Here is a 20,466-nt window from a genome sequence, read left to right on the forward strand (position 1 = left end):
TCTACAGCTTGGTGCCTGCACAATGAATCCCCCTTTCCTGGTAGTTCTTATTCTTTCCTGCTTCCCTATTCATCCCTTTCTTCCTCCCTCCCTCCCTAGTGCCATACTTTCCCCTTTCCCTCCCTCCCTCCCTTTCTTCCCTCTCCCTTCCTTTGATAAGACAGAAAAGACAGAGAAATTGAGAGGGAAGGGGGAACAGAGTAGGAAGTGAAGACACCTGGAATACTGTTTCCCTCTCGTGAAGATGGAGATCAGGACCTTGAACTTTGGTCCTTGTGCATGGGAATGGTAACATGTGTGTTCTACCTTGTGCTCCTCATTTTCCCTGGTTTAATGCAAGAGATCATTTTCAAATTCAAAAAGAGTAAGATTATTAGCTCTCTAATGCAGTTAGTTCAACACATCTAAGATAAATGAAGAAAAGCACTTAGAAGTTTCAATTCAGGTTTGTGAGGAAATGTTCACATATAGATTGAATGTTTCTGCATCTCAAAATCCTGACAAAAAGATAGATTTTTATAGATGAAAGAATGTTTTCTTAAAGTGAAAATACTTACATCTTGTGTAAGAGAGAACAGACTGCTTATGGAAAAAGCCATGCTAACTTTTTTCCTCTTCCATTTGTTTATTCATAGAGCAATATAAAGAATCTCAATAAGCTCTTAATAGAAATGACAAATTATTTTTATATCCATTCACATTATATACATATGTGATGTTAATAATAACACTTATTAAATGTCAATTTCAAAATGTACTGAGTTCATTTAAAGTGTTTTTATAAGTAAACAAATTTATCAAATTTTCTAATGGATCTCAATAGTTACAAAATGAAGTTTTATATTTTGTTCAGTGTTACGTAAAAGTAAATTTTGGTTTCAGGATCCTATTTTGTTTTTATATTTATTTATTTATTCCCTTCTGTTGCCCTTGTTGTAGTTATTATTGTTAGTTATTGATGTTGTCATTGTTAGATAGGACAGAGAGAAATGTAGAGAGGAGGGGAAGACAGAGAGGGGGAGAGAAAAACAGATACCCGCAGACCTGCTTCACCACTTGTGAAGTGACTCCCCTGCAGTTGGGGAGCCGGGGGCTCAAACCAGGATCCTTATGCTGGTCCTTGAGCTTTGTGCCACGTGTGCTTAACCCGCTGCACCACCGCCCAACTTCCTGCTTTTATTTTATTTTTATGTAGTTTAAATATATATACACATATATATTAATCAATAGGCTTTGATACAAGTGGGAATCTTGAATACCTCCTAATTTCATAGCAGTGTATTGCCAGATTGAAGCAGGAGAAACTGGTCTGTTTTTAAGCATTGAGAATCACTTATATAATTTATTTTACTTACTAACTCTGCAATATAGACACTATTATTATCATTTTATGGAAAATATTTTTTAAAATGTTCAGAAAAGTAAGGGATCTTATTACTACAGTTTCAAAACTATAGTCCAAATTAAGATGTATCTCAAAGTCTAAGGTTTTTTTATTGTTACTATATTATGAATAGAGAGGACTGATACATGATATAGTATCTACTTGTGTCCTAATAGTTTTCTCTAGAGAACTGATCTTATATTTAGTAACCAGAAAAAGTGTAAAAAAATAATTAAATGCACAACACTGTCCAAACACCATTCCAAAAGTCTCATTTTTATTTGAGTAAAAATTCATATATATATATATATATATATATATATATTCATTATTGTTATTTCAATTATTGAAGAAGGCAAATCACAAAGGTGGTAATAAACTTGTCAGCATTCATCTCAGTGTGTTCAGTGGAATAAGAAAGGTTGGAGGGAGTAAAGGAATCCAGGGTACTGACGAATCAGATGTCATAGCTTCAGAATCTGAGGAGATCCGGAGACATTACCTAATCTAACTTCTTTGTGATAGGAATGGAGCCTGAAATCCTAGGGAAAGGACACTTAGACAATAAAGTATGATAAAATAGCTAGATTCTTGTGCCTTTTGATATTTTCTAAAAATTTTTAAGAAATGTATATGTTATAAGGCTCGAGATCTCAGGGTCAAACTTTAGTCTACACAGGTGCAACTAGCATACCTGTAGACTTATGAGGCTAACTTAAACATATCTTCTCAGTGCTTCATAGAGCTCACATAAAATAGAAAACTAATAAAGTTTAGTAGCATTTACTGGGCATGTAAGTTAGCATATGTCAAAATATAACAGAATCTTTTAAATAGGAATTTAATAATTATCATTTATTATTACTTTCTCATACTTAATTGGTTATCTACTGCTATACACTTTTTAGTACCGATATGATATTTCTAATTTTGTTTCATATTACTCTAAAATTTAAATTTCATTTTTAGAATTAACTTTACAAAATTCCATTAGAAAATTGTAATACATTAAGCCAGTATACAACTAGGCATCATAGGAACTTATATACAAATAATCTTTATCATTACTAAAATTTTACATTTCAGTTAATTATTCCAAATTTCTTATAAAATACACAGAGATTTCCATGAACCAACACAGGTGAGGAGGACCCAGTATTAAAAGCTCTTCATGATTCTTCCTGGATTTTCTGGTTTATGAATGTTATGCTAATATAATGTTTTACAGTGAACTTCATATTGTCTGTAGTATCAAGTTTCTTTATTCTTCACAGTATTTTTAATTTTATTGAATTATTTCTTATTGGATGGAGACAGAGAAAAATTGGGAGGGGAGAAAAGGAAAGAGACAGAGAGACACCTACAGATGAGTTTTACCACACATGAAGCTTTTTCCCCCTGCAGATGGGAACCAGGGGTTTGAAGCTAGGACCTTGCTTACTGCAGTATATATGCTAAACCAGTTGTGCCACTGCCTGGCCCCCCACACACACTTCATCAGCATTTTTCCTGCCTTTTTATAAATTTTAGTACACAATAGCTGAGACTTTGTCCAAAGTGTTACTATATCATTAGTTCTTTAAGAGCACTGACACTATATATTATTATATATATATATTTATTTATTAATGAGAAAGATAGGAGGAGAGAGAAAGAACCAGACATCTCTCTGTCATATGTGCTGCCGGGGATCGAACCCAGGACCTCATGCTTGAGAGTCCAAAGCCTTATCACTGAGCCACCTCCTGGACCACAACACTAGATATTCTAAAAATAATTAAGTGAATGAGTTATTTCAATATAACTCCATCTATAAAAATACACTATGATTATTTAAGCTAGATGTTAAATTGCCACTTGTCCCTCAAAGATTTCCTTTGTTCTTTTGTCATTTCAGATAACTCCCTTGAGCAACAGACTATGGACTATAGGAATAATGTTACTGAATTTATTCTCTTGGGATTGTCTAAGAGTAAGCAAGTCCAGATCCTCTGCTTTCTATTTTTCTTACTTTGCTACCTGGTGATTTGGCTGGGGAATGTGGTTATCATGGTTTCCATCACCTGCAGTCAGCTTATGGGCCAGCCCATGTACCTCTTCCTGAATTACCTGGCATTCTCAGACTTGTTCTACACCTCCACCGTGACACCCAAGCTCATGGCTGACTTACTGGCAGAGAGGAAGGTCATCTCCTATGCAAACTGCATGGCCCAGCTTTTCACCACCCACTTCTTTGGGGGAGTGGAGGTGTTTGTCCTCGCAGGAATGGCCTATGACCGCTACGTGGCCATCTGCAAACCACTCCACTACGCCATCATCATGAACAAGCAGAGGTGTAACTTGATTCTCATAGCCTCGTGTGCAGGAGGACTTGTGCATTCTCTGGGCCTCTTTCTTCTTACCATATTTTTACCTTTCTGTGGCCCCAATGAAATAGACCACTATTTCTGTGATGTCTATCCTTTGCTGAAACTGGCTTGCACTGAAACAGACAAGATTGGTTTCCTAGTAGTTGCTAATTGTGGCCTGATGGCACTGGGGATCTTCATAGTCTTGATGGCTTCCTACTTTATGATATTGTATCATGTGAGACTGTACTCTGCAGAAAGCCGGCACAAGGCACTTTCCACATGCAGTTCCCACGTTACTGTGGTCATCCTGTTTTTTGCCCCTATCTTCATTGTTTATGTTAGACCTGCCACGACTCTGCCAGAGGACAAAGTGTTCACACTGTTCTACACAATTATTGTCCCCATGCTGAACCCTCTTATCTACACACTTAGGAACATGGAGATGAAAAAGGCCATAAGGAAAGTGTGGTGCAATAAAATGATTGTGGATAGGAAACTCCTGATTTAAGAGCCGTTCATCTCTGGATTTGAGTGGATGTCCTGTCTAGTTATCCTCCCTTTTATTCCTTCCTGTCTATGAAACAATAGCCTGAGTGTGTAAGAGCCATGTCTTCAACAAATTCCGTCATTTTTTTTTCTATGCCATATATTTTCTCTGGTATGTTTCTGTTATTCTCATTCTTGAATATATTTTAATTTTCATGAAAGCAGTGACCACACCATACTTATTCACTGTTCACTTCCTAGTAAACAGCATAGTATACAACACACATTGGAAGTTTAAGGAATATTTGTTGAATGAGTACATGAATACTTTTATCTCACACATCTGTTTCTCTTCCCATTTAAGAATCACCTTCATAACACTTGACTATAAAATGCTCCCACTTTACTGATAAGTAGTAATACTCCTCTTCAATCATTTCTCACTTACATGGGAAATATTAGTTTCACACAACTATGAGTATGGATAATAAATAATTATCAGAGATACCCAGGGATTAGTATATTATTTGAGTTGACCATTAAGGTTTTATTCACACATTTCTTTTGTGCTTCCTGGCAGAGCTTAAATATATGGTGGACTAAATATTCATAATGTTTATTTTTGTAAAAAAAAAAAAAGTAGCTAGTTGGTACAAAAAATATTTAAACGGGCTAGCAAGATAGCTCACATGGCTAATAAGTTTGCTTTGCCGAATCTCCATCACACTGAAGGAAGTTTCCTTGCTGTGATGTCTTTCTCTGTGACACTCTGTCTTGGTCTTTCTATCTGAAAAAACAACCTATAGTGAATACCTAGTGAATACAATCCCCTCCCTCTGCAAAAAAACAAACAGAAAACAATAATACTTAAGCAACTGAAGAGGTTGCTTAGTGGGTACAGTATAGGACTTGCATGTATGAATCCTAGATTTTATTCCGGCCCTTATCTGCTAGAGTTGCCATCCTTCTTTCTCTTTCTCTTTCTTTCTCCTTTCTCTGTCTCTCTCTTTCTCATATCTCTCGCTCCCTTTATTTCCTTCTCACATTCGATTAAATCTTTAAGAATAAATAAAAAACTCAAAGTACATTTACATAGACACAGTAGCATCAACACAACTGCCAGATTAATACATCTTACTGATCTCTCTGTCTAACATTGTGTATACGATGGTGTTAAAGGTGAATAAATGCAAGAGCATTATAGTGTATGTACATTTGTTATTTTGTATTTTTTATTTTAAAACCTCCCCATCTATTTGCTTTAATTTTCTCCTTATAGGAACAGTATAAAACCCAGTCTATAACTCTGAATAGTATGAATAACAAGTAATATTTGTATCTATAAATGTTACCCATAATGTAGTTTAATATATATGATTACATATATGCGTAAATATATACACATTTATATATTTGAAATACGTGTATATTTTATTGTTTATGTCTTCTGTCTATACATCTATATTGTAAAATGTTTTATATATAAGTGGAATGGAATGCAAATGTGTGTAGGAAGAGAGAAAATAAAAAGTGATATTATGTCAGGAATTGTGTTTCAAGTGCAATATGAAATAGCTTGTGTTTAATTTTAAAAAACAATTTAGCACAAGTTACATCAGGACTTTTTTCTTTAAAAAAAAACTTTTTTTATATATATTTTTTAAATATTTATTTTATTTATTTATTCCCTTTTGTTGCCCTTGTTGTTTTATTATTGTAGTTATTATTGTTGTTGTCATTGTTGGATAGGACAGAGAGAAATGGAGAGAGGAGGGGAAGACAGAGAGGAGGAGAGAAAGATAGACACCTGCAGACCTGCTTCACCGCCTGTGAAGCGACTCCCCTGCAGGTGGGGAGCCGGGGTGACTTTTTTCTTTTTTTCATTGGTAGATTAATGTACAATTGTTGGCACATGAAAACATGTACTCCTATTCATATTGATAAGTCATAGAGAAAATGAGCCCAGAGGGTAGGCAGGGAGTAAGTTTCAGTACTGGTGAAGCTTCTCCCTGTGGTCAGAGTCTGTTTTGAACCCAGGTCCTGGAACATGGTAACATATGCATTCAACTGGGTGCACACTGTCTGGCTTCTGTGTTAAAGTTTTCAATTCAAACACTTCACAGAAATAAACTTATAGATATTAGAGGCGATATTATATGAGCAACAATACAATATTTTAAATTTCTTTTCTAAAACAAATAATCATTTCCCTTTGCATGCATAATTATATGCAAATTCTACCACTATCTGTAATGAAAAAAAACAGGGTGGGGGGCATAGTTGCTTTGCTAGCCTAAGACGTTTGAACTGTGTACATTTATTTTATTATATTAAATTTACTTAGAAAAACTAGACACAAAGGACCACAGAAGACAAAAAATCAATCGAAAGAGGCTAATGTTGAGTAAAATAAAGCATAAAAGCTAAGACAGATATAAGCCTTGACATATTGTGGAAATGTTATAAAATGATTAGAATAAACCTATTAATATATAGCTACTTATTTATTTATTTATTTATTTTGCTTACTGATCATTTAAAGCTATTTCAGTAGTAAATGAGATATTCTGACTCACTTTCTGGGACACTGCAAAGGAAATGTAAACCTGAAAAAAACAATTGATTAAGGTTGGGGTAGATAGCATAATGGTCATGCAAAGACTTTTCAGGCCTCAGGCTCTAAAGTCCCAGGTTCAGTCCCCCAAGTCAACATAAGTCAGAGCTAAGCACGCTCTGGTAAAGTAATAAATAGATAAATAAATAAATATGAAAAGTAATTGATCATTGATTGTAACTTTAAAAGAGAAATAAAGATCAGATTTTTTCTTAGGTCTAAGAAGAATGAGAAAATAAAATTGTCTTTTAAGATCATTTCACTACAAATTTAAAAGAGGAAAAACAACACATATAACTGTAAAATAAGGACGATAAATATATGATGCATTATATTAATCAAAATGTGTGAAAATTTATATATTTATGTTAGAAAGCAGTTTACCAAATGGAAATAATATTTTATTTGTGATTAATGGTAGGTTAAAAGATTGTAAGATTAAAATGTATAGTTCCACACCAAACTTACCACCAAAGTTCTGTATCCCCCTCCCACCTCCCAAAGATAAACACTATAGTTCTCATAAGTTGTTTTAAAAAAAATTATCTTTATTTATTTACTGGATAGAGACAGAGGGATTGGGGAGATTGAGAGGAAGAGAGAAAGAGTGATACCTACAGACCTGCTTTCCCTTTGAAGGTAGGGGCAGGGGGGTTCAAACTCAGGTCCTTGTGCATTACAACATGTGCACGTAATCAGTTCTCATAAGTCTTAGAGACAGTTTGCTTACTCCTATTTTTTTATTCATTCATATATATATATATATATATCAGTTCTCTAGATTCCTCATATGAGTGAAACCATCTGATAGTTGTATTTCACCTCTGCTTATTTTGCTAGGCACAATCACTTCCAGTTCTATCTATTTTGCCCCAAAGGACACAATATCATCTTTTTTTTTGACTGCAGAGCAGTATTCCATGGAATATACGTCCCATGATTTCTTTATGGCAATACATTTGTAAGCTTGCTGCATATCTGTCAAAAATATCATGGTGACTAATTAGTTTCTAAAAAAATATATAATTGCAAAAAAAAAGTCTGTTTTAAACATTGAATGCTAATCTTAATACCCTGATAAGCTGACATTCTTGCAAACAGTACAATATGTTTATATTTCAGCCACACTTTACTTTTAGTCTTGGTCATATATATAGCTCTGTGGTCTTTTTACTTTATCGAAGGGGTTAATGGTTTACAGTACAGTTGGTTGACCTACAGTTGCAAGTAGGTAGTCTGTCATTTATCCCCAAGAGAGGTGTCTAGATGTCTGCAAGATGCTGCTGCTCCAGTCTGGGTCCTTTTCCCTCGTCCTAGGTCTCTGGTCTTTTTTTTTTTTTTTTTTTTACCACCTCCATGAATCATCTCATTCTTCCCGGCCCTAACATGCGAACATCACACAGGCTGCATTCTTCTCAGAGCTCCCATATTTCATGCCTCATCTAGGTAGGTACTTTGGACCCTGATGCAACAGGGAAAGGTAATCATCAATATCAGCATAGCTATATAATAGGAAGAATATTATGTTATGATCTATTTCTTTGGCAAAGCATACTGGTGGAAAGTACTCAAATCCTCAGAGATACTGAGGACTATTCTATATAATGTCTGGTCAGAATTCCTTTTAAATGCAAATTCGATAGCAAAATGCTGATACAGTTTTTCCTAGAAGTAATTGTAGAAAGACTTTTTTTTTCTTGTAAGATAGAAAAAATAGTAAGCCCCAAACCTCAAATTTAGTTCAACTTACCAAAAGGTTCTTGATTGAAAAAGCAAATCAGTTCTTTCATTCAAAAAAAAGTATGTCACTTTTGATTTATTACTGCATACCAATATTAAAGTCTTGGTTTCTTTTTTCATTCTGAATTAAATTTATATGTGAAATCGCAGCGTACAAGAAAACTGGTGAGTTGAGCAGCTGGTAACTTTAATTCACTAGTCATTTACTTTAAAATGTGCATTTTAGTCATTCTGATTGTATATACTTCCAATTCACTTAATAATCCACAAAATGAAAAGAATTCAGAACTAGGAAAAGTGCTATTCGAAATTTTTGATTGCCTTCCTTGCCTCCCATATGCAATAGAACAGTAATTATGAAGACCTTTTGCTTTGTGCTTCAATAACTGATGGCTCAAATAAGCTACCAGTGCTGTATTATCAACAGACATCAAAATATTATTAGATATAAACATTTTGTTTTATTTTAAATCTCCATGCATTTAATACCTTTGCTCCTCCTGATTTCATCATGGAAGGGAGTTAAATATAGAAAACATTATATTAACTCAACAGGATAGGGCAGAGGACAGGATTTCAGCAAAGGAGCCAGCTAAAGAAGTGATTAAAAAGTGAAATACCAGCACAGTGTGAAGACTTTGAACAAGCAAAACTTTCCTGGAACACTTTCAAGCAACCTGTTCAGGTGTATAATGTCTCTGTGGTATGTTTTGTTACTTAAAGTTTAAATAGAGATTTATTATTATTTGAGATGACAGAGGGTCACAAACATGTATAAGCCTACCTACTGTAGTTAACACTACTACAAGTGAAATAAATAAAGCAAAAGCACTATGTGTCTGGAATAAAAGTCTGTCTTCAGATTAGAAAGTACATATTTACTTTAAGTTTTGAAATATATCATCACTTTAGTCCTTAAAAAGACGGGAAGAATTTGTTTCATGGTATAATTTTTCCCCCAAAGTAGAAAATAAATCAACCTTCAGGTAAGAGAGAACAGTTTGTTCAAAGTGGGGCAACTGTTAATTCTTATGTTCTACCTCAATTTATCCGTGTGAAAAATGTCATAAAATTTTACTAAGTTATAACATGTTAGTAAGAATGAGATAGCATGTTATTATACATTTGTTGATATATTCACGCTCATTTATATTATGCAAATGTATCATCTTAATGACAATAAATGATGTTGTATCTCACTATATACTGGGTTTTCTCCCAAGTTTATACATACATAGCATTATCAAATCATCCAATGGATCCCAGAGGTAACTAAAACATGACTCATTTCATACTAAAACAAAATTAAAGTGATATATTTTGCTGAATGCTGTGCTTCAAGTATATTTTGGAATTAGTATTCCATCACATTATTTGTAACTACAGAGGGTATTTCTTAACTGACTCTACTACCACTTGATAGTTTGAACGTCTTCTAGTTTCATGACACTGTAGATGTTACCAAGAGGAAACAGAAGGAACCAGTGTTTGGTTTTTTAAGTATTAGTTTCTTTTCAGTATTTATTTATCAGTTTACGGGAGTGAGATAGATAAATAAATGATAGATATATAGATGATAGACAGATGATAGATAGATGATAGATAAATGATAGATGATAGATGATTAGACAGATAGATAGATGATAGATAGATAGATAGATGATAGATAGATAGATAGATAGATAGATAGATAGATAGATAGATAGATAGGGATCCAGAACTCCAGAACATGTGGTGCTGAGGAACCCAACTCTGGACATAGTGCCTGAGAGTCCAGTGCTTTATCCACTGCAGTTCATCAGGGAACTGGTAGTTTTTCTTTCTTTTTCTTTCTTTTTTTTTTTTTGTTGTCTGTCTGTTTTTGTTTTACAGTACTAAAGTGATTTTTAAGTTTCTTTTTTTTGTGTGTGATTTTACTAGAGCATTGCTCAGCTCTATTTTATAGTAATGCCAGTGATTGAACATGGGCACTTCAGTGCCTCAGGCATGAAAGTCTGCTGTCCTACTTGTAGTGCTGTCTTCCCATCCTGAAACTGGTTTGCTTTAAGCAATGAGAGTCACATTTGTAGTTTCCTTTAATTTCACAGTGACTACGTAATTTAGTCATTGTGACAGTTTTGGGAAAAGTAAAAAATGCTCTGGGATGTAAGGAATCTTGTATTCATTCAATCAGCAGAGCTATGGATCAAATAAATATTTATCTGTAAAGTGTCTGATTTTTTCTAGTCTCAGACAAAAGGGAGAATATAAGATATGATCTCTACCTGATGCCCTAAATTCTTGGTTCACAGCACTGATATTATACTTAGTAACTGCAAATGGTAGGTGAAATATCTTTAATATGTAGCATGATCCAGGAATCATCCCAAGAATTTCACATTTCTTTATTTAGCAAAATCCTTATGCCCAAGTTCAGCTGCTATAGCAGTGAGCTCACATGCCTGAGGCTGCAGGTTCAACCCCTGGTAGGTCATGTACCAGTGGTGTGTTGTTCTTTACTTACTCTTCTCTGTGTCATGTGCAATTCTCCCTTTCATAAGTACAAATGAAATAAAACTTTTAAAAAGATTTTTAAAAAGTTATCTGATTTCAGGTGTTTAAAGAATCCCTTTATATGCTGTTACTATCTTTAGCTCAGTTTTACAAAGAAACCAAAGCACAGAGTTACTGAAAGGTAAATTTACCAAAACTATTTTTTCCTTTATTTTTTTTCCCTTGCAGTCTCAATGATTTCAGTGCAGCAGAGAAAGCTGGAGGGGTTAAACAGATATTGCCTCCAAACTTAAGAAGAATCAGGTATGGGTAGTGGCACACCTGACTGAGTGTACACACTACCATGCTAAAGGCCCCAGGTTCGAGCCCCTGATCCCTATCTGCAGGGGGATAAATAATGATACAGGTCTGCAGGTGTCTCTCTATCTCCTCTATCTTCCCTCCCCTCAAATTATTTCTGTCCTATAAAATAAAATAAAATGGGGGAAAGAGGGAGGAAGGAAGGAAGGAAGGAAAGAAGGAAGGGAGGGAGGAAGGCCACCAGAAGTGGTGGATTCACAATGCAGCTACCTAACCCCAGCAATAAACCTAGGAGTAGTAAAAAAGGAAGGAAGGAAGGAAGGAAGGAAGGAAGGAAGGAAGGAAGGAAGGAAGGAAGGAAGGAAGGAAGGAAGGAAGGAAAGATGGAAGGAAAATGAAAAGAAAAGGGAAGGGAAGGGGGAAGGGAAGGGAAGGGAAGGGAAGGGAAGGGAAGGGAAGGGAAGGGAAGGGAAGGGAAGGGAAGGGAAGGGAAGGGAAGGAAAGGAAAGGAAAGGAAGAAAAAAATCAAATGTTACAGCTTTATAATCTGAGGAGGTCCTTAGTCATTACCTAATACAACTTTTTATGTTGATGGGCCTTAAAACCCTGTGAATGGATGTTTGAACAACAGAGAGGGAGTAAAAGTTGAGTCCTATGTACTGATACTAGTATAGTTTCCATATAATTAATTACCTGGAATGCTAATATAATTGCATATATTTGAAAAAATCTGAAGAGATTAAATTATTTCACTGAGTTATGCCATTTTTGCACTGAAGTCTTAAGAAAAAAGGAGAACATGATCAGTCAGTCAAGTATATCATTTATGTTGGGTTATATTAGATGAATTTATTTTAAAATTAGAACATGGAACAACATATCAATATTATACTTCCAACTAAGGGGGGGGTCAGGCAGTGGTGCACCTGGTTAAGTGCTAGTATGACAGTGTGCAAGGACCTGGGTTCAAATCTCCAGTCCTCACCTGCAGGAAAAAAGCTTAAAGAGGGGTGAAGCAGTGCTACAGGTATCTCTCTGTTTATTTTCCTCTCTGAATCCCTTCTCCTCTCAATTTCTCTCTGTCTCTATCCAATAATGAATAAATAAAAATATTTTTAAAAAGAAAAAAATATAAATCAACTAAGAAAGACATTAAAAGCAATTTTAAGCACCCGTGATTTCAATGGATCACGCACAGCTTAATATTTAAAAATGTATCAAATGAATTAAATAGTAAACTTCCACTTTGTCTTTAAAACTTTTCTTTATGACTTTCCCATTTCAGGTAAACTTCTTGAAGGTCAGGCCATGGGAAACAAGAATAACGTTACTGAATTTATTCTCTTGGGATTGTCTAAGAATAAGCAAGTCCAGATCCTCTGCTTTCTATTTTTCTTACTCTGCTACCTGGTGATTTGGCTGGGGAATGTGGTTATCATGGTTTCCATCACCCGCAGTCAGCTCATGGGCCAGCCCATGTACCTCTTCCTGAATTACCTGGCATTCTCAGACTTGTTCTACACCTCCACCGTGACACCCAAGCTCATGGCTGACTTACTGGCAGAGAGGAAGGTCATCTCCTATGCAAACTGCATGGCCCAGCTTTTCACCACCCACTTCTTTGGGGGAGTGGAGGTGTTTGTCCTCGCAGGAATGGCCTATGACCGCTACGTGGCCATCTGCAAACCACTCCACTACGCCATCATCATGAACAAGCAGAGGTGTAACTTGATTCTCATAGCCTCGTGTGCAGGAGGACTTGTGCATTCTCTGGGCCTCTTTCTTCTTACCATATTTTTACCTTTCTGTGGCCCCAATGAAATAGACCACTATTTCTGTGATGTCTATCCTTTGCTGAAACTGGCTTGCGTTGATACACAGAAAATTGGTTTCTTAGTCATTGCTAATTCTGGTGTAATGGGACTGGTGATCTTCGTAGTCTTGATGGCCTCCTACTTTATGATACTGTATAATGTGAGACTGTACTCTGCAGAAAGCCGGCACAAAGCACTTTCCACATGCAGTTCCCACGTTACTGTGGTCATCCTGTTTTTTGCCCCCGTCATCTTTGTTTACATTCGACCTGCCACGACTCTGCCAGAGGACAAAGTGTTCACACTGTTCTACACAATTATTGTTCCCATGCTGAACCCTCTTATCTACACACTTAGGAACATGGAGATGAAAAAGGCCATAAGGAAAGTTTGGTGCAATAAAAAGTCTGAGAAAAGGAAGCTCTAGCTTTTGGTAGATCTAGACTGTTCATCTCTGATGGGAATGAGTGATTTATCATAATCCCCCCCCCCCCTTTTTGGTTTATTTCTGTTAATAGGAAAATAGCCAGTATATGTGAAAGCCATGCCTCCAACTCCAGTTTTTATCTGTGACTTTTCTCTGCCATATTCCTTTTCTGGTATCTTTCCCTTGTTCTCATTTTCTTACATTTTAAGTCATTGTAGCTTAAAATTTACCTACATGAAATCAGGTCTTGGACCATATTTGTTTCATTGCTTCTTCCCTTGTAAAGGGTAGAGTATACAACACTTATTAGATGCTTAATATATGAACTTATTAAAATCTTTTGCTCCTAAATTGCTACTTTAGGAGTCACCCTAGTTGTTGAATGAGCCGTTTGAAGACAGTGCTTGCATCTGACAGACATGCACTTCTCTTCAGTCATTTCTCTGGTATGAGATACATGTAAGCTTCCTAAGAAAGATTTCTACCCTGGATTCATTTAGTTATCTAAGATACCCAGGGATTTGGAAATTAGTGACATAATTCTTTGAAGCTCTTAAAAGACAAATATCATTGATTAAATTTTCTCTTTAATTTTGTAAGATTTTAAAAAATGATAAACTTGTTAATCATAAAATTTGGTTTTATAAGAAAATAATTTCTAGATAACAATATAGTCAAATATCAAAGTGGGCTATCCTTTTTTAATAAGTAGAAGACAGGGATTGTAAGTGTGAGACTCTGGGAAGAGGGCTGTATGTGCCTGAGCTGAGCAGTGCTTTTGCTCTTTCTAATTTTCTTTCTTTCTTTCTTTCTTTCTTTCTTTCTTTCTTTCTTTCTTTCTTTCTTTCTTTCTGTTTCTTTTCTTTATAATTTTATTATTATTATTATTATCTTTATTTATTCATTGGACAGAGACAGCTGGAAATCAAGAAGGAAAATGGGTATAGAGAGGAAGAGAGGGAGAGAGAAGGAGAGAGAGACAGACAGACAACTGCAGCAATGCCTCACCACTCGTGAAGCTTTCCTCTGCAGGTGGGGATTGGGGGCTTAAACCCACGTCCTTGCACATTGTAACGTGCGCTCAACCAGATGCACCATCACCACCCACCCCTTTCTCTTTCCTTTTTATCTCTCCTCCCCTCTTAGAAAATTATTAATTCTAAAAATTAATAATGTACTCAGATCACATAAGGACACCCCCCTACACACACACATAAACACCCAAACACAGTCCAAATTAAGACATCTCACTGAATTTCCGTTTTCCAGTGGTTCTTTTAATGGTGCTGAACAGTCTATATAACTGCGAAATACAGTGTGTGTGCCTTTGTCATTTTACATATTTATTTTAAAACCACCTGTCCTAACCCATGTTATAACATCTCCATGGCATAAAACTTTACATGATCTTATATTAAAAGGTATCTTTAAACAGTGAACAATCTGTAATAAAATAAATTACTCCAAATTATATACTCTTGTGTTTTTCTTTCATTTAGTACTTCTCTCTATAGCCCCAGGAAGTTGGTCAGTAATTCATAACTCTATTTTGGCAGGTGATTTCTGCATAAAGGTGTAACAGTAAAGTGTCTTTTTTTTTTTTTGCCCTCAGGCCTATTGCTGGGGCTTGGTGCCTGCACTACAAGGTCATTGCTCCTGGAGGCCATCTTTTTTCCACTGTTGTTGTTGGATAGGACAGAAAGAAATTGAGAGAGGAGGGGAAGACAGCTAGAGGGAGAGAAAGATAAACACCTGAAGACCTGCTTCACCGCTAATCAGAAGAAATTTCACATGCCATTTTCATTATTATTACCATTTTTGTTTTTTGAGGGATGATTTACTCAATATTAAAAAAATAATTTAAGCTTTATTTATTTATTTATTTGATAGGACAGAGAAAAATTGAGAGGGGAGGGTGGAAAAAGGAAAAAAGAGACAATCACCTGCAGACTTGCTTCACTGCTCCAGAGTGAATTCCCCTTTGCAGGTGGGGACTGGGGGTCTGAATCTGATTACCTTGAATATGGTAACACATGCATATAACCAGTTATGCCACCATCCAGCTCTTAATTTTATTACACACTCCATTGTCATTAATCATATTACTATACCTCTCAGACATGTGAAAGTTGTAATACATCTCGATTTCCCAGACACATTTTATTTTATGCTGTTATCTCAGCATAATTATTAGTACGCTCCCTTTTAAATTTTATTTTATTTTTAATATTATATATTTATCTAGTTACTGCCAGGTTTATCACTGAAAGTGGTGCCAGCACCAGGAATCCCTGACTCCCAGAAGTGATTTTTCTTTTTTATTTGATAGGACAAAGAGAAATTGAAATGGGGGGGTGGTATAGAGAGAAAGAGAAAAAAAAGACTCTTGCAGACCTATTTCACCACATGTGAAGCATTTCTGCTGTAGGAGGGGAGCAGGGGCTTGAACTGGAGTCTTTGTATGTGGTAATATGCTCGCTCAACCAGGTGCACCATGGCCTAGCCTCCAATACATACTTTTTTTCACACTCAAATTGACTCAATTTGGGTTTAAATTATTACCCATATCACACTTCATCATTAATATATAGAGGATTTTATAAAAGATTTTTCTATAATTACTAAAATCTTGAGGTATTTACAGTGATCTAATTTAAGCAACTTTAGAGAGAATTATTTATTTTTTTAATTCACTCCTTACTTCTTACATAAATAATATGGCCATTTGTACTTTCTAAGTCTGAGATGAATAGTATGAGTGCAGACTATTCACATTTGGAAATTCATGTATTATATTATGCCACATTATAATTACAAAAATGAATTACAGACAGACATAATAAAGAAAATCCAAGGAAGGAAATGTCAAAGAAATAAGTAACATGGGAGCTGGGTGGTGGTGCATCTGGTTGAGAGCACATATTACAAGGCAGAAGGACCCAGTTTCGAGTCCCCAGTCCCCACCTGCAAGAGGAAAGCTTTGCAAGAGGTGAAACAGTGTTCTAGGTGTCTCTCTGTCTCTCTCCTTCTCTGATACTCCCTTCCCACTCAATTTCTATCTGTGTTTATCCAACAAATAAGTATAGCTAATAAAAAAAAAGTCGCATGACTTGAAAAGATGACTCAAATTATTAGGACAGCAGTACATAAAAGATGGATAGATTGGGGGTCGGGCGGTGGCGCAGTGGGCTAAGCGCATGTGGCGCAAAGTGCAGGGACCGGCGTAAGGATCCCGGTTCGAGCCCCCGGCTCCCCACCTGCAGGGGAGTCGCTTCACAGGCGGTGAAGCAGGTCTGCAGGTGTCTGTCTTTCTCTCCCCATCTCTATCTTCCCCTCCTCTCTCCATTTCTCTCTGTCCTATCCAACAACGAATTGCGTCAACAAGGGCAATAATAATAACCACAACGAAGCTACAACAAGGGCAACAAAAGGGGGGAAAAAAAAAGATGGATAGATTAAAATTTTCCAAGGAAATTATACTCATAAGCTGAATTTAGTGACCTGGCTTACTATTGTTAAAGCAAAGCTCATATTTGAATGGAGTTAATATACAGTGAATATCATCTAGGGCTGGGGAGGTAGCATAGTGGCTATGCAAAGGACTTTGATGCCTGAGGCTCTGAGGTCCCAGTTTCAGTTTCCAACCCAACAATAAACCAGAGCTGAGCAGTGTTCTGGTCTTTCTTTCTATTTCTCTCCATATATATCATTAACTCAATAACTAAACTTTAAAAAGAAAGAAAGCAAGAAAGAAAGAGAGAACATTTTACTTAAATAGGAGTTTCAATGAGGAAGGAAAGATGGAAGGAAAGATCTTTTAGATGATTTGTCTTCCAGACCAGAATGGTTTGCCGAGCCACACTTTGCGTATAGCATTCTTCATCTCCGTGTTTCTGAGAGTGTAAATCAGGGGGTTGAACATGGGAGCAATGATGGTGTAGAAAAGAGCAAACACTTTGTCTTCTGGAAAGGTTACAGCTGGCCTAATGTAAATGAAGAGTACAGGTACAAAGAACAGAATTACCACTGTGACGTGAGAACTACAAGTGGAAAGAGCTTTGCTCTGGCTCTCCACAGGGTAAGCCCTGATGGTGTACAATATAAGAAAGTAAGACAGCATCAAGACCACAAAAGTCACCAAACCCATCATGCCCGAGTTGGCAACCACTAAGATCCCAACTACATAGGTGTCAGTGCAGGCCAGTTTCAGCAAAGGATACACATCACAGAAATAGTGATCTATTTCATTGGGGCCACAGAAAGGTAGATTTATGGTGAGAAGACATTGGACAAAGGAATGCAAAAATGCCCCTGAACAGCAAGCAGTGAACATGATGTAACATTTCTGTCTGTTCATGATGATGGCGTAGTGCAGAGGCCTGCAGATGGCCACATAGCGATCATAGGCCATCACTGTGAGAATAAGAATCTCAATACCTCCAAAGAAGTGCATGGTAAAAAGTTGTGCCATGCAGCCAGTATAAGAAACCAGGTTACTTTCTGCCAGCAAATCAGTGATTAGCTTGGGCGTCACAGTTGAGGTGTAGCACAGATCTGACAGAGCAAGATAATTCAAGAAGAAATACATAGGTTGGTCGATTAGCTGACTGCAGGTGATCGAAATCACAATGAGCAAGTTTCCCAGCCAAATAGCTATGTAGCAAAATAAAAACAGAAGAAAGCACAGACTTTTAATTTTCTTATTCTGGGAAAGTCCCAACAGAATAAATTCAGTGACATTATTCCTGCTTTCCATGGTCTAAAGAAGTGACGATCCAACAGTACTGCTTGACAATAAATTAAAAAAAAAAAATCAAAGTGAGAAATGCTGTTAATCAGAGTGAATGTAATAGAAATAAATAAATCACTTATATAATCAGCTTCCTATTAGTGCATTTTAAAGTAACTGGCTTTAAACTTCATATATATATATATATGTTTAAATTATAATTTATTTTATCAAAAAAAGGGAATATTCAAGACATGTCCTCAAGGTATAAGCAAAGATGAATGGTCGCTGTATTATAGGATAAAAGGGGAAATGAGGGAGCATGAGTTTCTTTTCCTGAAATAAATCGCCTAGTTGATTAATAAGTTAAAACAATCTGACTTACATTGATTGTCAGATAAATGTAAATAAAGGCAACACTAAGATACCACTTTATACCTGTGAGAATGTCATACATTAGAGAGGACACTCATAAAAAATGTCAGTGAGGACGTGAAGGAAAAATAAATCCTTTTCGCCTGCTGGTGGGAATGCATATTGGTCCAAACCCTGTGGATAAGTCTGGAGACTTCTCAGAAAACTAGACCTACCCTACGATGCAGTAATTCTTTACCTGGGGATATACCCAAAGGAAGCAAACACACCCATCTGAAGAGACCTAGGTATACCTATCTTTATAGCAGAATAATTTTAATAGCCCAATCTTGGAAGCAATCCAGGTGTCCAACAACAGTGACTAAGAAAGTCCACCTCTCCCTCTCTCTCTCTCTCTCTCTCTCTCTCTATATATATATATATATATATATATATATAACAGAATACTATTCAGCTATAAAAACGAAGTCATCTCCTTTGTTTCACCCTGCATGAAACTTTGAAGGCATTATATTAAATGCGATAATTCAAAAAGAGAAGGATAAATGCCGAATATCTCACTTACACATGAACTCAGAATAGGAAGACACAAGCAAACCTTGGACATAGCGGTGTACTGCACCAAAACCAAAGGCTCTTGGAGGAAGTGCTTGGGAGGGTTACTGATGTGCCCATATGTCAATAGCCATAATGTAAACCATAAACCCACCAGATAAAAAAACAGACTCGAAATGAATACATATACATGCTAGTATAACCCTATAATCCCTTAAATTTTTATTTTTTATTATAAAATTTGTATTTCTTCTATATTTCACTAAATGCTATTAACTCAATTATTGTGTTAATACATATGCAAACATGTCAATATATAGAACATAAAGAATATGTGATGTAAGATGAAGTCTAGAGGTCTATTTCTTATATGAACATAAAATGATTAACTATGTAAATTGAGAAACAAAGTCTGTTCATAACACTGTGGAATTATGCATAGAGTTATGAATGGCACGTGCATGATACACATTGGGGTTTAATTTTTTTTTTTACTAAATGAAGAATATACACTTAAAAGAAAATTGTGATTTTACACTTTAAAATCTTTATTTATTTATTTATTATTGGATAAAGACAGATAAATTGGGAGGGGGGATAGAGATGGAGAGAGACAGAAGGACACCTGCAGCCTTGCTTCACCATTTGTGAAGCATTCCCCCTGCAAGTGCCGGCCAGGAGCTTGAACCTGTTCCTTGCACACTGTAGTGTGTGCACTAAACCAGGTGCGCCATCACCTGGCCCCATGATTTTACACTTTCATTTTGATTTTTAAGGTAACAATTATTCCTCTTAATAATAATAGTAACCATTATTATTATTTTATGAATAGTGTCTCCTAAGGAATGTTTTTCAGAATATCACCATGCTATTATTATTATTACAAGTCATTATAATTCATATTTATTTTTATTTGAAAGATACAACCCAACCAATTGGAATGTTTTACTTGCATGTGCTGAACTACTAAATATCTTGAGTCCCCAATATTTATGTTTCATATAATTTTAGTTTAGCCTGTGCATTCAATCATTTCTAAGTATTTTGCCATTGTTTCTTTAATTGTAAGCAAGATTTTAATCTTTTCTATGGATCATAATTGAATTTAATATTTTTCTTAATAGCCCATGAAGAAAACATATATTTCTCACTGGAAAAAATACACTAACAAAAATGTTACAAATACTTAGGAATGCTT

At 35.8% G+C, this 20,466-nt stretch overlaps 3 protein-coding genes across 3 annotated transcripts; 2 read left to right on the forward strand and 1 right to left on the reverse strand.

Moving 5' to 3' along the window:
• Positions 1–3,304: 3,304 nt before the first annotated feature.
• On the forward strand, positions 3,305–4,243 carry LOC103116528 (olfactory receptor 4P4-like). The gene has a single exon (XM_007526426.2). It carries the CDS (start codon positions 3,305–3,307, stop codon positions 4,241–4,243), a length of 939 nt encoding a protein of 312 aa, XP_007526488.2.
• An 8,433-nt stretch (positions 4,244–12,676) lies between these two features.
• On the forward strand, positions 12,677–13,609 carry LOC103116529 (olfactory receptor 4P4-like). Its single transcript, XM_007526427.1, has one exon. The coding sequence runs from the start codon at positions 12,677–12,679 to the stop codon at positions 13,607–13,609; it is 933 nt and encodes a 310-aa protein (XP_007526489.1).
• A 3,817-nt stretch (positions 13,610–17,426) lies between these two features.
• LOC103116530 (olfactory receptor 4P4-like) lies at positions 17,427–18,365 on the reverse strand. Its single transcript, XM_007526428.1, has one exon. It carries the CDS (start codon positions 18,363–18,365, stop codon positions 17,427–17,429), a length of 939 nt encoding a protein of 312 aa, XP_007526490.1.
• Positions 18,366–20,466: the final 2,101 nt, after the last annotated feature.

This window comes from Erinaceus europaeus, chromosome 17 (assembly GCF_950295315.1).
Source record: "Erinaceus europaeus chromosome 17, mEriEur2.1, whole genome shotgun sequence".
NCBI classification, from domain to species: domain Eukaryota; kingdom Metazoa; phylum Chordata; class Mammalia; order Eulipotyphla; family Erinaceidae; genus Erinaceus; species Erinaceus europaeus.